Source organism: Oryx dammah, unplaced genomic scaffold (genome assembly GCF_014754425.2).
Source record: "Oryx dammah isolate SB20612 unplaced genomic scaffold, SCBI_Odam_1.1 HiC_scaffold_8, whole genome shotgun sequence".
Taxonomy (NCBI): Eukaryota; Metazoa; Chordata; class Mammalia; order Artiodactyla; family Bovidae; genus Oryx; species Oryx dammah.
In genome coordinates, this window is record NW_024070192.1 from 27,830,432 (window position 1) to 27,847,910 (window position 17,479).

The 17,479-nt window shown below is 58.9% G+C and overlaps 1 protein-coding gene across 1 annotated transcript in view; it reads left to right on the forward strand.

The window, feature by feature from the left end:
- MYO15A (myosin XVA) overlaps positions 1–17,291 on the forward strand; it is a 45,984-nt gene extending 28,693 nt beyond the window's left edge. Inside the window, exons 46-65 of the mRNA XM_040245820.1 lie at positions 47–165; positions 1,495–1,636; positions 2,099–2,210; positions 2,299–2,373; positions 2,775–2,953; positions 3,486–3,601; positions 3,836–3,908; positions 4,189–4,261; positions 4,482–4,555; positions 4,776–4,858; positions 6,530–6,660; positions 7,624–7,718; positions 7,860–7,937; positions 8,252–8,348; positions 9,934–10,094; positions 11,057–11,190; positions 12,887–13,020; positions 13,303–13,436; positions 14,569–14,709; positions 16,680–17,291. Coding sequence (XP_040101754.1) covers positions 47–165; positions 1,495–1,636; positions 2,099–2,210; positions 2,299–2,373; positions 2,775–2,953; positions 3,486–3,601; positions 3,836–3,908; positions 4,189–4,261; positions 4,482–4,555; positions 4,776–4,858; positions 6,530–6,660; positions 7,624–7,718; positions 7,860–7,937; positions 8,252–8,348; positions 9,934–10,094; positions 11,057–11,190; positions 12,887–13,020; positions 13,303–13,436; positions 14,569–14,709; positions 16,680–16,781 — 2,253 coding nt within the window. The 3' untranslated portion in view covers positions 16,782–17,291. The remainder of the gene's footprint in view (positions 1–46; positions 166–1,494; positions 1,637–2,098; positions 2,211–2,298; positions 2,374–2,774; positions 2,954–3,485; positions 3,602–3,835; positions 3,909–4,188; positions 4,262–4,481; positions 4,556–4,775; positions 4,859–6,529; positions 6,661–7,623; positions 7,719–7,859; positions 7,938–8,251; positions 8,349–9,933; positions 10,095–11,056; positions 11,191–12,886; positions 13,021–13,302; positions 13,437–14,568; positions 14,710–16,679) is intronic.
- The last annotated feature ends 188 nt before the right edge of the window (positions 17,292–17,479 follow it).

The window sequence follows — 17,479 nt, forward strand, 5'->3', positions numbered from 1 at the left end:
GGAATGAGCCTGGAAGATCCTCACGTGCCCCTTGTCCCTTCCCCAGGGCAGCGTGGGCACCGGGGTGCAGATGCTGGCTGTGTCCCACACAGGCATCAAGCTCCTGCGTGTGGTCAAGGGCAGCCATGAGGCGAGTGGGCAGCTGCGGGTACTGCGCACCTACAGGTGAGCGGCAGGCAGGGGGAGGGTTCATGCAGGGCGTGGGTGGGGCGCGGGTTGGCAGGATTCGGGGTGTGGGCTGACACCAGTGCTTCCTCCACGCACCGACTCGCTGGATGGCTGGCGGCTGAGTACAGTTAGCTCTCTGTGTTCACAGGCTTCACATCCGCAGATTCAACCTATGGTGGATGGGAACTACTCAGAAAAAAAAAATTCCAGAAAATTCCAAAAAGCAAAACAAATTTTCCACTCACTGGCAACTATTCCCATAACATCTATCTTGCTTTTATAACTACCTATACAGCATTTACATTGAATTCCCTGATAGCTCAGTTGGTAAAGAACCCACCTGCATTGCAGGAAATTGATTTCTGGGTTGGGGAGATCCCCTGGAGAAGGGATAGACTACCCACTCCAGTATTCTTGGGCTTCCCTTGTTGCTCAGCTGGTAAAGAATCCGCCTGCAGTGTGGGAGACCTGGGTTTGATCCCTGAGTTGGGAAGATCCCCAGAGTATTCTGGCCTGGAGAATTCCATGGACTGTATAATCCATGGGGTCACAAAGAGTTGGACACGACTAAGCGACTTTCACTTCACTTCAACTGTTAAGGGTAATCTAGAGATGATTTAAAGTAAACGGGATGTGCGTAGGTTATATGCAAATACCAGGTCATCTTATGGGAGGGACTTGAGCACCCATGGATTTGGTTGCCCTCCAAGGGCCCTGGAGCCAGTCCTCCATAGATACTGAGGGCTGACTGTACCTACCATGTGCCTGACTCTATGCCAAACCCTTTAATCAAGGAAACAGGCTCAGAGAGAGATGTTGCTTGTCTCAGGTCACACAGCCAGGCAGTGGTGAGTTGGGAGCCAGTATCCTATTCCCAGCTTGGACACCTCTGAAGTCCCACCCCAGGGCCTACTGAGGGCAGGGCTACCATATGTGAATAGCCAAGTGCAGATGCTTGAGTGTGAAACCTTCCAGCATCCTCCGACCCCTCCCTCCCAGCAGCCCATGGTCCTTTATGCCACAGCATGGGGAGTCTCAGGCATCGGTGAGGTGCAGGCTCCTTCCTTCCAGAGTCTGAGCATTTGCTTAGTGAAGGAAACAGATTTGTGGGCAAAATCTGGGGAGTTGGATCAAGAGGCAGAAAAATAAATAAAAGACAAAGCGTGGGGGTGCTGGGAGGTTGTGGGTTCACAGAATGATGGGCAGGGCGCTGGAGCCGCGGGCAGGAGGGGAGGGGAGGCAGGCAGGGGCCAGAGGTGCAGACGATAGTGGGGGGCGTCCCTCTGGCCGTGGTGTCCTGCCTCATGCCACGTCCCCCTCCTCCAGCTTTGCGGACATCCTCTTTGTGACCATCCCCTCCCAGAACATGCTGGAGTTCAACTTGGCCAGTGAGAAGGTTATTCTGTTCTCAGCCCGAGCTCACCAGGTCAAGACCCTGGTGGATGACTTCATCCTGGAGCTGAAGAAGGTCAGGGCCCTCCTGCAGATGCCCGCAGCAAGCTGAGGGCCTGAATGTACCAGCCACGCCCGCCTGAGAGGCGTGGATACACCTGTGTGTCTGCAACTGTGTCTGCAGGCTCTTGCTCAAGCTGTACCTTCCAACCTGGGGCCTATGCCCCTGCTGCCGGCCTCTCCAGGGTCCTTCACTTAGGCCTCTGGGCTCCACAGCAGCCTCGTTCCTCCCCTCCTGCAGGGGCTGCACTGCCCGTCACTGACCACCCTGTGACCACATCCAGCCCCATGCTTCCTCCAAACCAGGCAGTCCCCAGGCCTGGCACCTGGCCTCAGTGCTGAGGCTGTGGGAGGGGTAGGGGTGGGTCAGGTCTGTGGCTGTGCTCTCATAGCCTGTATGCGGGGCAGGGGAGTGGGCCCTGGCCTCTGGGAGGAGGGCATGGGCCCACAGCCCTCACCCGGCCCCTCACTGACGCAGGACTCGGACTATGTGGTCGCTGTGAGGAACTTCCTGCCTGAGGACCCTGCGCTGCTGGCCTTCCACAAGGGCGACATCATCCACCTGCAGCCCCTGGAGCCACCTCGACTGGGTCAGCGCCAGGGGGTACGGGGTGTGAGCACGGGGGCAGCGGGGCGGGGGGCCTCCCTGGCGGGTGCTGACATAGGCCCGGCCCGCAGGCTACAGCGCGGGCTGTGTGGTCGGCAAGAAGGTGGTGTACCTGGAGGAGCTGCGGCACCGGGGCCCTGACTTTGGTGGGTACCCTGGGCCCCCCGTTCAGCTGCCCGAGCTGCCAGACCTGGAAACCCCAAACAGAGCAGATGCCCAAGGCAGGTCCTGCGGTCCCCAAGGGTCTCGCTGGGCTGTAGCTGCTAAGATGGTCATGCAACCCAGCTCCTGTCCACACATCGGGCTGACAGGTCTCCGTGGACGTTAGTGCCTCTGTGTTGTGGCCCAAAGGTCCACAGGCGCTGTGTTCTCCTCTCTGCGGACCCCCACTCCAGCCCGCCGCTGAGGGGCTGCCTCCCCTTCCCTGAGCCAGTGTCCTTCTGTTCGCCTCCCTAACTGGCCCCATGGCATACCTCCCTCACTGACTCTGTACCCCCCTGTTCCCCAGATGACACCCTCTCACTGCTCAGACCCTTTTCACCCCTAGGCTGGCGGTTTGGGACCATCCACGGGCGCGTGGGCCGCTTCCCTTCTGACCTGGTGCAGCCTGCAGCTGCCCCTGACTTCCTACAGCTGCCTACCGAGCCGGGCCGGGGCCGCGCTGCTGCTGTGGCCGCAGCTGTGGCCTCCACTGCCGCTGCACGGGAGGTGGGCCGCAGGAGGGAGGTGAGAACGCAGGGCTGGTCAGAGGAGCGGACACAGCAGCGGGGTCAGCCTGACTGTGGAGGTGGAGCAGAGCAGGGTCAGCCAAGGGCAGGCCATCCTGGGACCGGGCAGCCTGGTAGGGACAGCCAGACGTATGACCTGAGGGATGTGAGCTGCCAGATGTGACCAGAAGCGGCTGGAGGTGTGGCCAGTCAAGTAGGGTGGGTGGGGTCAGTGGAAGAGTAAGTGACCAGGCCAATGGGGCAGGACCAGCCTGGGGCGGCCAGATGGTGAATCCACCTTCGACGAGGCAGGGCCTGGTGAGTGGGCCAGGTTGGGTCCTATGGTGGCATGGAGCTCGCTAGGGTGGAGGGAGATAAAGGGGTGAGGGATAAGGTCAGCTGGACCAGGCCACTGGGGAGGCAGTGGGGCCACATGGGGCAAGGGGTGGCCCGTGGGGAGACAGGGCAGGCGGAGAGCATTTGTGCACAGTCAGCCTGGGCTGGCATTGGGCAGGCTTGAGTAGCAGGAGTAGCAGATGGCCCTCTTGCAGGGCCCCCCAGTCAGAGCTGGCTCCATGGACCGTGGGGAGGACGGCCTGGCTCTTCCACCGTACACAATGCTTGAGTTTGCCCAGAAGTACTTCCGAGACCCTCAGAGGAGACCCCAGTGAGTGGTGTCCCGCCCTGAGGAGGGTCCTTCTGGGGTGGGGCTTTTCCCAGCCACCCAAGCAGGAGGCCTCAGGTCTGGGAGGGAATGAGAAACCCTGGGAGGGGGCTTGTCTGCAGCCTCTGCCTCAGGGACCTTGCTGCCAGGTGGGCTGACACTGGGTCCAGCACACTTCTTGTGGGAAAGGCTGTCTCGGAGGCAAGACTGATCAGTAGCGTCCACTTCCCCTTGCAGGGATGGCCTCAGGCTGAAATCCAAGGAGGGTCGGGAGTCCAGAACCTTGGAGGACATGCTTTGCTTTACGAAGGTGCCCAGCCCCAGGTCCCTCTGAAATGGCCATACAAGAGTGCATTCCAGGCCCATGGGCCAAACAGCCTTGTCCCCAGTGGGACCCCCACCACTGGGTACCCCGAAGGCCTGGATTCCTCCAAAAGGAAGTGTCTCATCTTCTCAAGGTTCCACCCACCGCCTTCTGTGGTGTGGACTCTTCTGTTGTTAAGATAGGACCCTCCCCCTCCCCTTCCTTCCCCTCCCCCTCTCCTCCCCTCTCTTTTCCTCCTGCCATGACCCAATTTCTCTCCCCACAGACCCCGCTCCAGGACTCCCTCATTGAGTTCAGCGACAGCAGCCTCAACAAGATGGCTACAGACATGTTTCTAGGTCTGGGGGTGGGACAGTGGCCAGGGCCCCAGGCCAGGAGGGACACTGCACTGTGACCCTTGGTGACCACCACCCCTTCCCTCAGATGTGGGAGGAGAGGAGGAGGCCCCTTCCCCCTACCGGCCCTGGCCATAGCCTCTGGGGGAGGGGTCCAACCCAGGGTTCCTGGTGGGCTGGCAGCTGGGAGACCGGTGGCTGAATGGGACAGTGTTTCCTCCAGCTGTGATGCGATTCATGGGGGATGCCCCGCTGAAGGGCCAGAGTGAACTGGACGTGCTGTGCACCCTCCTGAAGGTCAGTCCAGCCCCTCCAGGAGCTCCCTTGCCTGCCCTGTGGCTCGGGTTCCCCATCTGTCAGCGGGGGCTGCAGCCTTTGGGGTGGGAACCGTGTGGCCCAATGAGGAGTGCATCCTGCTGGTGGGGAGGGTTCTGGAGAAAGGACGCCAGGCCTGTTTTCAGGAGCCCACTGTGTTCCTGTGGGCACGTGACCTGTGACCTGGCCTGCCCTCCCACAGCTGTGCAGGGACCATGAGGTCATGCGGGACGAGTGTTACTGCCAGGTCGTGAAGCAGATCACAGACAACACCAGCACCAAGCAGTGAGTGTCCTCCCCTCCCCACCATTTCCTGCTCCGGAGGGGCCAGATCAGCCTCCCATCTCCCAGCCTGTGCCCTCCTGACTCTCTCCCCACCTCATCCTCTTCCTCACGCCAGAGACAGAGCACATATGTTTGAAATTGCTTGGTTTGGGACAAGCCCTTTCTGGTCTCTGAGCTTCAGTCTCATCTGTCAAATGCACTGATAATGGGTGAGTCCAGGTTCTTGGTTGCAAGTGACAGAAACCCAGTTCAGTTGGGTTTAAGCAAAAAAGGGGTCAGGTAACTGAAAAGTCTAACAGAGGACTTTAGGCATAGCTGGATCTAGGTGTCATCAGGAAGCAGTCTTTCTCTGTACCCTGGACCTGCTTTTCTATGTGTTGATATTACTTCCCAAACAATATATCTCATAGACTGGCAAGATGATAGCTCTGGGGGGACATTCCCCAGCTCAGCAATCCCAGGCAAAGCAAGACTGATTGAATATTTGCAGCAAAAATTCCCAAATCCAGCCTTATTGGCCTGTCTTGGTCCCATGGGCATCGCTGAGCCAACCACAGAGCTCTGATTGGCTAGACCTGGGTCATGTACCTGTTCTCAGACCAATCACCATAGCCAGAGGGAGGATGAACTCTAACCTGCCAAGCCTGGCTCCCATTTTTTATTGTTGTTCAGTCGCCAAGTAATGTCTGACTCTTTGCAACCCCATGGACTGCGGCACGCCAGGCTTCCCTGTCCTTCACCATCTCCCAGGGTTTGCCCAAGTTCATGTCCATTGACATGAACCAGTCACTTTAGCCAGAGGCTTCAGGGTTCTAACTGGCCAGTCCTGGCTCTCATGGGTACATATGTGCACACTAAAGTCACTTCAGTCGTGTCTGACTCTTTGTGACCCCATGGACTATAGCCCGCCAGGCTCCTCTGTCCGTGGGATTTTCCAGGCAAGAATACTGGAGTGGGTTGCCATGCCCTCCCCCAGCGGATCTTCCAACTCAGGGACTGAACCCGTGACTCATGTCTACTGTGCTGGCAGGCGGGTTCTTTACCACTAGAGCCACTTGGGAAGTCCCCTGGCTCTCATACGCACAGGGACCTGGGGAGGGGTGGGTGGCTTCCCAAAGGAAGCCCAAGTGCTGCGCCCAGACACCAGAGGTTCCCACAAGTGAAACCCCGGATCCAGGGCAGCACAAAGGTAAGCATCCGTGTCTCACAGGTGACTAGCACATGGCGGGGCCCAAAGCCTATGCTGCTCTTGTTAGCACTGGGCCACCCTCCTGTCCACCTGCTCGCGTTTCCCAGGAATTTCAGAACCACTCAGCGCATCCTCCTGCCCCTCCCACCCAGTCTTACTTGCCACCAGCTCTGCACAGGGTCCCTGGCCCCCTTTCAGGGACTGTCGCCCAGAGAGATGCCCCCTGACCCCAGGAAGACTAGTTCTCTGTGCACAATGGGTATGTCAGGGGCTTCACCCCCTCCCTTCCCTCCCACCCTCCCTCCCACTCAGAATTCCCAACAGAATGCACCTTTGGTCTGACTCTGTGCCTAGCGGCCCTGCTTTCACTGGGCAGGAGCAGGGGCAGGGGCATCCTCAGGAGAAGAGCCTGGTGGGCGGGGAGACACCTGGTGTGGCTGCAGAGCAGTGGCCACTGCGATGGAGCCTGTGTGTGCTTGCAGGGACAGCTGCCAGCGAGGCTGGAGGCTGCTGTACATCGTGGCCGCCTACCACAGCTGCTCTGAGGTCCTCCAGCCGCACCTCACCCACTTCCTCCAAGACGTGAGCCGGACCCCAGGCCTGCCCTTCCAGGGTGAGGGGCTTGTCTGCACCATACGAGGGCTGGCTGGGCAGCCAGCAGGAGGGCCTAGCCCTTATTGCCCAGGCAGTGCTTATTAATATCAATCCTGTCCCCAAACGTTGGCAGAGGTCCCACAGGGGCTGATGCCATGGGTTATCTGATATGACAGGGAGGATGGCATATCAGGGATGGCTTCCCGGAGGAAGTGTTGCTCTGGGTAATGAGCACAGAGGAGGGATTTCTAGATGAAGTCAGTAGCAGGCATAAAGACCGGAGATGATGTGTGGCATGTGGGAGAGGAGGAGGAGGCGGCATGGCCCTTTCTCTGGTCTTTGGGAATCAACAAGGGTCTTGAGAGGGCGCTGGTGGCAGGGTCTTGGCCTTTTCCCCGAGAAATTTAGAGGAAAGGGGCTGCTCCTCAGCCTCACCCAAAGTCTAGCTTCCGGAGGAACCCCTGGGTCCCACCTAGGAGAGAGGTCAGGGCACCTGTGGTTACCATGGCAGCCATGGAGGAGATATGAGACTTCATCCTCTCTGCCTCTGAAGCCTCCTCTTTGAGTCAATCAACAAACACCCCTGCATCAGCTCCAGGGAAGGGGGTTGAATGTGCCCCCAAACTCTCTGACTTGGCCCCTCCCCAGAGTGGGGCGAGGGCACCACTTAGCCAGAGAAACGGAGAAGCAGATGACACGGTCTCTTGCATGGAGACTCTGGCCCCAGCCCCCAGGGACGAGCCCCTGGCACCAGCTGTCTCCGGGGGCTCATGGATAACCGAGGCGTGCAGGCCTCCGAAAGGATGTGGGTTCAAACCCAGCCCTTGTACTCTGGCTCTTAACCTTGGGTCAGTCACTGCCCTCTGAATGGTCTCTGTGGCCACTGGGGGGAGAGCAGGCCCCACCAAGGGGGCTTGGGGCTGGGGCCAGAGGAGCTCTTCTGCTGGGCCTGCCCCAGCCCCGCTAACCCCAGTCTCTGCAGGGATTGCCAAGGCCTGTGAGCAGAACCTGAAGAAGACGCTGCGCTTCGGCGGCCGCCTGGAGCTCCCGGGCAGCATGGAGCTGCGGGCCATGTTGGTGAGCGAACGCGGGGCTTGGGGAGGGGGACGGCCTACCCAGAGACCCCTGTGTCGGCCCTGGCACGCCCGTGGAGGGGACCGGGGCTGGGTGAGACCCTGATGAGATCCCAGCCTCTCCTCTCTCCGCACCTTCCCCCAGGCCGGCCGCAGTTCCAAGAGGCAGCTCTTTCTTCTCCCCGGGGGCCTGGAGCGCCATCTTAAGATCAAAACATGCACTGTGAGTGAAGGAGTGTCTGGGGAGTGGGACCCCAAGGGTGCTGAGCCACCCCCTACCACCCCCATGAGTCAGGACTTAGCTCTCTGTTGCAGCCCAAGCCTGAGCCTAGGGGAGGAGGGTGGGTGGCCTTCAGCTCAGAGTCAGGCTGCAAATGAGAGATGGGCAGACTTGGGACCCACAACTCCGGAAGCTGCGTCCTTCCCTATGTAGGGCTGACCCGGGGCCCCGGGAGCCTAGCCTCTGCAGGGGGGCCAGGGAGGGCTCAGGGCAGAGGTCACCTGGCTGGCCCAGCCTCTCACTTCCCCCATCCACAGGTGGCCCTGGACGTAGTAGAAGAGCTCTGTGCTGAGATGGCTCTGACCCGCCCTGAGGCCTTTGATGAGTACGTCATCTTTGTTGTAACCAACAGAGGTGAGCAGCCAGAGGATGAGGCAAACTGGGCCCATGGCCCCCATCCCAACTGTGAGGCCCTGATTAGATGCCGCTTCCTCCAAAAAGCCCCCCGCCCGGGTGCAGGAGCCTCTGCACCAAGAACCCCCAGCCCCGCATCTGACCCCCACCACCCCACTTCGATCTGTGTGAACTCATCTGGTCTGTCAGGCTGTGAGATGGTGGAAGACAGGGCTCCCCCATGCCGCCATCTGCCCCCCGGAGTGCTCAGTAGGCCCTGCCCTCTGGGAGGGCAGGACTTAACAGAATGTGGCTCCTGTAACCCACATGTGCAAGTACTTTTTCCTGCCTCCTCTGTCCTCATAGCGGCTGAAAGGAGCCCCACCCTCGGCCTCACCTGGCCCTTCTCCATGAGGCCAAACCCTTTGTCCCTGAAGCCCACCTGCTCTAGAACATGGCTGAGCTTCTGCCACTGGCCGGTCAGTCTCACCCAACTCCAGCTGGCTCTCGGGCTACTCAGCTCTGAAACACATGTCCTCAGCCCTGCCTGAGTCCAGCATGACATGGGGGTGGAGAAGGCAGTAACAAAATAATCTTAGTAAGGGAGCTCACGGAACAGAGGTGACAACTGACAGCACTTAATCCCATCAACTATCCCACCAGGACCCCATGAAATGAAATGTGTTGTCCTTCCCATTTACAGATGGGAAAACCAAGGCCCAGGGAGCCTGTATTAGTCTCTTGTTGCTGCCATAACAAATCACTTGGTGACTTCAAACAGCACACGTGTATGATCTTATGGTTCTGAAAGTCGGAACGTCCCCAGGGCCGAGTCCTTCTGAGGCTCTAGGAGTCTGTTTCTCGCCTTTTCCAGCTTCCATAGGCACCCAAGTCCCTTGGCTCATGGCCCTTTCCTCCGTCTTCAAAGCCCGCAGTGTAGCCTCTTCCAGTCTCTTTTCGTGATCCTCCTGCCTCCTTCTCATAGGCCCCTCGAGATTATGCTGGGTCCACTTGGGTCCCTGTGATTATCTCCCCTCTCAAGACCCTTAATCACACTCCATGTCTCCTCTCCATAAAGGTGTGCGTTCATGGCAGGTGGGGATTAGGACGGGAGCATTTTGAGGTCAGCCTGTTTCTCAGCCTGCCACGGAGCCCAAGGGACTTGCCCAGGGTCAGAGCCAGGACTTTATCATCATGCCACATCCCTATTTTCAGTAAAATTTTTCAAAGGTGTGGGACAGGGAGCAGAAATGTCACTTCAGGAAATAAAAACTTACGGCCGAGACCCACTCAGTGCCAGACCCGCATCCTCCCCTCACCCCCGGGAGCCCAGCAGGGGTCTCCCCATAGGAGTCCTACAGAAGAGGACCTGAGGCCTCTCGTGCTTCTCCGGGTGCAGCCTCCTCTAGAGAGGGAAGAGAGGCTGGGTTTCTCTGAGCAGCACCTGGGTGGGGCACCTCCCTAGGCCCAGGCAAGCTGAACTTTGAGCATTATTCCCACCTGGGGGCACAACTGCCACAAATCAGGGCCCCCTGTCCTGTTCACCAAGGAAGCCGTGCCCCAGAGCAGGGAGGGGGCTCGCCATGTTTGCCCGCGCTCCCCGCAGGCCAGCATGTGTGTCCACTCAGCCGGCGCGCCTACATCCTGGACGTGGCCTCGGAGATGGCGCAGGTGGACGGTGGCTATGCACTGTGGTTCCGGCGTGTGCTCTGGGACCAGCCGCTCAAGTTCGACAACGAGCTCTACGTGACCATGCACTACAACCAGGTCCGGGCGTGTGGCCAGCTCCGGAGTCTCCGGGCTCCCCCGGGCTTGGCATCCGAGGCCTTCGTGATTCCAGCCCCGAGGCCTCTGGTCCCCATGTGGGCATGTCATTGTCACCCTCACTTCCTACTTCACAGGCCTCTGTCACCCGGGCCAGCCTGTTCTTCCTGTGTTGCTGCTGGTCTGGGCCCCTCCAGCCAGGCTGCCCAGGTGACATGTTTTCAGGCCATTCTGACCTCCTTCCTCCTGCTCCCCTCCAGCGCTGAGCACCTCGCCTGTCCCGTGCTCAGTAGCATTTTTTTTTTAAATTTTTATTTATTTGACTATGTTGGGTTAGTTTCAGCCTGCAGGCTTAGTTCTCACGAGGCATGTGGGATCTTAACTCTCCGATCAGGGATTGAACCCGTGTCCCCTGACTTGGAAGGCAGATTCTTAAACACTAGATCAGCAGGGAAGTCCCCTGCTCTGAGACTTTGCCTGGCCTTTTCACACTGGGGCGCTGTCACTCCCCTTTTGGACTAGGTCATCTCAGTCAGGGCAGTGGTCCTGACAAAGTCGGGGTCTCCCTCATGTGCGGACCCTCGCAGACACGCTAAGTAGAGACAGCGTGCTTCTCAGAAGCTGGGGCCCGAAGCTGCGGTCATTCTGTGTCCAAGGCCCGTCACTGGGCTCTTGTGCCTGTGGGCCAGCCAGCAGCATCCCTGGGACTTGTGGAAACACGACCCCTGGGTCCTGCACTCTGCAGAGCAGGGGCCAGCGCTTCCCCAGTTCCTGTGGCTTCCAAGCCACGGCCCTCCCCGCTTACCATTCAGGTGCTTCTGTCACTGCTCCCCGAAGCCCAGGAAAGTGACCGCCCCCTCCCCAGAAGCATGACCCTGGCACAGCTCAGCATCTGTGTCTGGACGTCCCTGGTTGTGTGCCTGGCCTTCTGCAGCCCCTCGCCAACATTCTTCCCACCCCCGTAGGTGCTGCCCGACTACCTGAAGGGCCTTTTCAGCAGCGTGCCAGCTGGCCGGCCCAACGAGCAGCAGCTTCAGCAGGTGTCCAAGCTGGCTGCGCTGCAGCACCGGGCCAAGGACCACTTCTACCTGCCCAGCGTGTGAGCGCCCTCCCACCCCTGCCCCACCCCTGAGCTTCCCACCACCCTTCAGCTCAGCCTGTCCAGCTAGGACCCTGCCTCCCAGCAGGACATGTCACTTCCAACTGGTATTAATAGCTCAGAGCAAACAAGTGTAAAATGCGTTCAGGACACATACACTGTGGCCCAGGAAGTACACACAGCCCTGCAGAGAACGTCGGCCACAGAAATGTCCACTGTGATGGCATCGACAACCTCCAACAGCAGAGGATGCCTTAAATTGTGGGGTGTCAGGTGGCCTTTAAACTGATGTTCTCGAAGCGATGGGACCTCGGTCGTCCCCACACTCTCCATCTTCTTCCTCTTGAAACTTGGTCCCCAAAGAGCTGCTGTGTCTGTGGGTCGTATCTATTGATATATTTACACTATTCAAAATGAAAACAGAAACAACTTAAAATACTGATTTATTAATGAAAAACAAGGACACTACATATTAACATTAAGATAAATGTGGACATATGATAATACAAATAGTGTAAGGTAACATTACGTGTTAATATAAATAAGTCATGAAAACACAAGTGTATTTTGCCAAGAGTTCCAGTGAGAGCTGCTGCACTGGTTTACCCTTTGCAAATCTGTACCATCTGGCTTAATAGCTGACAGCTGGATACCCATCCCTGCTTCTCGGTCAGTCTGTTGTGACTGCACAGGTCATGTGGCCTCTGCACCTGCACTTGTGAGAGAGCGAGGGGGAGGCAGATGACCGCTCAGATTGTTACGGAGGTGACTTTGCCCTCCCAGGCCCTCGACCACACTATGAGAGCCCCTGCTGTGAATAACTGTAAGGCAGTGTGTGGACAGGGTATGTCCCGCTGTAAGGGTGCAACACTCACACCCTTCTGATGCTATGATGGAAGGGAAAGTGGAGGAAGCACATACAGGTGTCCCCAGGCCCGGATGGAGACAGTAGTGGCGCCCTTACTCTCTGCGTGGCATCTGCACGCATCGCTCTGGCAGATGCCCCAAACTGCACTCTAATGTCCCCTCTTGCAGATGAGGAAACTCAGCCCCAGAGAGGGGATATGGCTTCCCCAGAGTGGGGCGACCAGGATTCAGACCTGGGGAGGGTCCGGGGGCCAGGTTCTTACCTAGCAGTGCAGAGAAGGAAAGATGTAGCCTGGAGAGTCTTTTAGGGGTTCCCCTGACATCCCTCCCTACCCCAGTGTTCAGCCCAGACTGGTACTTGTTGGCATTTTTCAGATGTCCTGAGGCCAGGGCTGCCTTAGGGCCGCCAGCATATGGTCAGGGGAGGCCTAGACAGGTGGGAGTTGAGGGTCCTGGGGGTCATCTGGAGGCCACTGCTCTGCTCTGCTGGGGTTTGCTGTGCTGCCCTGATGTTCCCCCACCCTGGGCTTCCTTCTTACCCCTCTGGCCTGGGCTACTCCTCAGGGGCCGGGGACTACAAAGGACGAACCCATGTGGGATCACTGTATGACCCTGGGTGAGCTGGTGAACTCCTCAGAGCCCGCTTTCCCTTGTCAGCAAGCAAGGAGCCCAGTGGTGTTAGCCAGCGGTTACTGAGCGCATGCTGTGTGCCCAGCCCCACTTGTACCACCGCCTGTCCCCACCCTGTCGTCCGCGCTCCCCCAGCGTTAAGCCGTCAGAAGGTTTGGTGGAAGCCCTGATGGTCAGCCAGCTTTTCCCTGCCCGCCAGGCGGGAGGCCCAGGGGTACATCCCAGCCCAGCTGTACCACACCGAGGCCAGCTCGACGTGGCTCCACCTGCTTGGCCAGCACCGGCAGCAGATGCAGGCGCTCAGCCCCCACCAGGCCCGCGCCCAGTTTCTGGGTGAGAAGGAGTTGGGCTGGGGAGGGAGTCGTGGGGGCCTGGCTGAGGAGGGTGGTGAGGAGGCCTTTTCCTTTGTACAAAAGCATCTTTGGTGTCAGGTTTCTAAAGGCCTTCCAAGGCCCCACCTAGGCTGGGGAGCCCAGCAGGGATGGAGGAAGGTGCAGGGTGGGCAGCAGCACTGGCAGGAGGGGCACCAGGCTGGGGGCTCCTTGCTGGATGGGCTGTGGGGGAGGGGTGGGCTTATGCACTGATGAGCCCTTGTCGCCTGACCACCACCCCCAGGCCTCCTCAGTGCCTCACCCATGTTCGGCTCCTCCTTCTTCCTGGTCCAAAGCTGCAGCACAGCGGCTGTGCCCGCCCCTTCCATCCTCGCTGTCAACCAGAACGGCCTCAACTTTCTCAGCACTGAGACCCATGTGAGTGGCTCAGCCTGGCGCTGCCCTGCCCCACCCCTGCCCCCAGGGACGTCCAGCTCCACTGCTCACACCTGTGTGACCTTGGGTGAGGCTCCGCCCCCTTCTTCCTCACCTAGGAAGATGACGCAGGCTGTTGTCCAGGTGAAACAGGGGAAGTACGCTGACCTGCAGAGCCTGTGTGGCTCTGCCAGAGCCTCAGCCAAGAAACCGTTTCTGTGAGTCTGGAGGCCGGATGGCCAAGATCAAGGTGTTGGCAGGGTCGGTTTCCTCTGAGGCCTCCCTCCTTGCTCGTAGATGGCCATCCTGGCTGAGTCCTCATATGGCCCTTTCTCTGGGGTCCATGAATCCCAAGGTCCTCTTCTCGTAAGGACCCGTGGGATGGGAGCCCACCCTAGCCTGACTCCCCTCTTCAAAGACCTGTCTCCAGGTTCTGAGGGGGTGGGTCAGGATTTGGGGACACAATGCAGTCCAGAACAAAAGGGACCTGCTGCCCCCATTCTTAGTTCTTCCTCTGGAAGTGGACCTTGACACGAGGGCTCCAGGGCAAGTGGCTTGTGTGGAAACAATGGAGCGAGGAAGAGAGACCAGGAGGAGGTCACAGCCAGGGCAGGGCCTGTGAGCATCCAGGTTCCCACTGTGGGCACGGGGACTCAGTCCAGTGGGGAGCACCAGCCTCAGAGGATGCCCCGTTCTTCAGGCGGGAAAGCTGGGGTGTCCGTCTGCTCTGTCCATCTGTCACAAGGGGCCGCTGGCTCTCATCACTCTGGCTTCTCCTGAGGTGAGCCGGGGAAGCTCTGCGTTAGCTGCCGGGGCCAGAAAGAACGCTCCGAGCCAGAGGGGTGGGTGTGAAGAGGCAGGAAGGTCAGGGCACACCGGCATTGCCTGGAGCTCCAGCATTTAGAGCGGTGCCTGGTACGCTGCACACGTGCAGCATTGTTGAAATAATGTCACAGGTGAGAAGCTGAGGTCCAGAGAGGTAAAGCTGCTTGCTCCGGGTTACACAGCCGGTCACTGGGGGACGAGTGCTCGAACCGGGGTGTCTTGCCCCCTGCGTATCTGTCCTTTAGGGCAGGGGTACCACTAGGTGAGACTGTCCCATCCCCAAGCCTATCTGTTCCCCATCTCCCGCCAGGAGCTGATGGTGAAGTTCCCCCTGAAGGAGATCCAGTCGACGCGGACCCAGCGGCCCACAGCTGGCTCTAGCTGCCCCTATGTAGAGGTCGCGCTCGGCGATGTCACTGCCCAGCACACCGTGCAGCTGCAGCTGGCGCAGGTGGGCCCCCAGGGGACTTGCCCAGCCTCCACTCCCGAATTCTGCACACTAGGCGCTCCTCGGCCCGGCCAAGTTCTGGGGAGTGTCCAGTCCAGCGTAGGGGACAGAGCTAAGCCCACACTACACAGACCTGTGGATCTTGGGGTGGTCTTGGAGAGGTATCTTGGTGGTGGGATCCTAGAAACAAGGGCCCAGGTTGTTTGCAGAAGAATGAGGTATTCGATGGGAAACTGGGGAGGTCCTAAGGGTCCTTGAATATAAAGCTAAGAACCTGGGCCTCCTCCCAAGGGCACTTGGGAGCCATAGAAGGTTGCTAGGTGGGCAGGGACATGGGCAGTTCACCTGGGCTAAAGCTTGGAGGCTGGACTGTGGGGCCGGGGCTTGACAGATGGAGAGGGTGCTTCTCAAAAGCCAAGTCCTCTAGGTCAGCCGGGTCCATGTCTCGCAGCCCCTGGGGCAGGGCCAGACCAGAGTTCTCACCTGCTGGAGAGGGGGCTGAGGTCCTGAGAAGGGGCTGAATGGGACTGGGCCCACCTGTCTGTCCTTGCCAGCCCACTGCACCCCTCAAGATGTGGGCCCAGAACTCCCCCACCCCAAGGCAGGGCCTATATTAGTTGGGCTGCTTTCCAGGGCATGAGACAGGGGCTCCCACCACCCTAGCCCTGCCCCTGAGGGTCAAGGCTGGAGCACGGCCCCTTGCCATGCTTCTTGGAGAGCCTGCGACTGGGGATCAGTCTGCTTCCCACTGCCCCCTAGTCCTGTTCCTGCTGAGGTCACACTGATCCTGCCCTCACCTGGACTCAGCCTGTTTCCTGGACTCCGCCAGAGACCCCACCTCTTCGGACCTGCCCGTCTGTTGCTTCCTGGGCCCCCTCTAGAGCCCCCTTCCCTGGACGACCTCTAACTGGTGCAAGGCTGGGCCCACCCCACAGGGGAGGCTTCCATAGCTGCTCTGCGAGACAGCCTCCTATTTCTCTCCCTTGGTGTCACCCTTGGAGGCCAGTAGGCCTCTACCCCTCAACCTCCAACGTTCGCAGGCTTGGGCCCCAACCCAGCAGTCCTTCTTGTCCCTGCCCCCTCCTCTTTTTACCTCTGTGACCTCACCTCCCCCACCCTGCCTTGCCCCCTCCCTGCCCCAGAACACCCTCCTGTTGCACTTGCTGTCCCCTCTGCCTGGGACACACTCCCCCTGCATCACAGGGCTTCTTCCCTCCCTTTATTCCAGTTTCAGCACAAACATCACCTCCTTCTTAAAGCCTCCCCTGATCCTCCTGATAATTCACTCTCTCTGCCTCAGTAGGTCTCATGTGGCTTGGAAGTCACTTCGTTATTAGTTATCAGGTTGTCCTTCTCCCCATTAGAACGTGAGCCGCAAGAAGGCAGGGCAGTGTCCACATGGTGTTCATAGCACAGTCCCCAGTGTGTAGTGGATGCTTAGGAGGTAGTTGGATGGAGGAGGAGGAGGAAGAGGCAGCGTTTCTGGCTTCTCCACTTGGTTGCAGCACTCTCTTCCCCCCACCCATGGGAGCCCTGAGGCTGGGGCCCAGTTCATTCTAGGCCGTGGGTACCAGGTGGTAACTGTGGCAGCTCATTTATTGACAGGGCTAATAGTTTTTAAATATGAAGGATTTACATGTCTTGAAGTCTCATGTCATCCTCGCCACGACCCTGTGAGGCAGGCCCTGGGAAACCGAGACCCCAGGGACAAGGCCGCTGAGGGTGACGGAGGTGTGGTAACCGGCCCAGGTTACATGCAGCAGAGCTGGTGAATGTGTGGGTCTCCACCTGGCTCACCCCTTCCCGCCTGCAGCACAAAATTCCTTTCCAGCTGCCAGAGCTTCTCCTGGGGCCCTTAGGAGGTGGGGACGAGGGTGGGACCCCAGTCGAGGAAGAGTCTGGCCTCCACCTCTCTCCCAGCCATGTCTCTCCCTGGGAGAGCTGTGCAGTGTGGACTCATGTCTCTCCTGCAGGGCCTGGAGCTGTGTCGGGTGGTGGCCGTGCATGTGGAGAACCTTCTCAGTGCTCGCGAGAAGCGGCTCACGCTGCCCCCCAGCGAGATCACACTACTCTGACCCAGCCTCCAGGCCCCCGCTGGCAGGAGGCTGGCTGTATGGTCCCAGGGGAGCTACTTGGGCCAGAACCTTCGGAGAGACCAAGAGGCAGTAGGGGGAGAAGCCCGAGTCCCCAGGAACCTGAGAAGACCAACTGAGAGTTGGGATGGAGTTACAGCATGCAAACCTGGGGTCAGATAGCAGGAGGAACTTCCAGGGACTGACCAATGGGCCCTCCTGCCACCTACCACTGTGGCCCTGCCCTGACCCCTGCTGCGGCATGGTAGCCCCACACCAGAAGCCTAGGCAAACTGAATCTGCTTTCACTTCTCCTGGGGTCTGATGTTCAAATCTGCTCCATCTCCCTGTCCTAGCCCCTCATTTGTCCCCCCCCTATTCCAGGTGCCCTCTGTACTGCTGCTGAGCTTGGATTCATGGCTCTTGGTCATTTCAGTGCAAATAAAAGGTTCATCTGGCAGCCTTTTCTCCATATAGTTGCTGTTCAGTCGCTCAGTTGTGTTCAACTCTGTGACCCCATGGACTGCAGCATGCCAGGCTTCCCTGTCTATCACCAATTCCCGGAGCTTGCTCAAACTCATGTCCATCGAGTCAGTGATACCGTCCAACCGTCTCATCTTCTGTCATCCCCTTCACCTCCCGCCTTCAGTCTTTGCCAGCATCAGGGTCTTTTCCAGTGAGTCAGTTTTTTGCATTAGGTG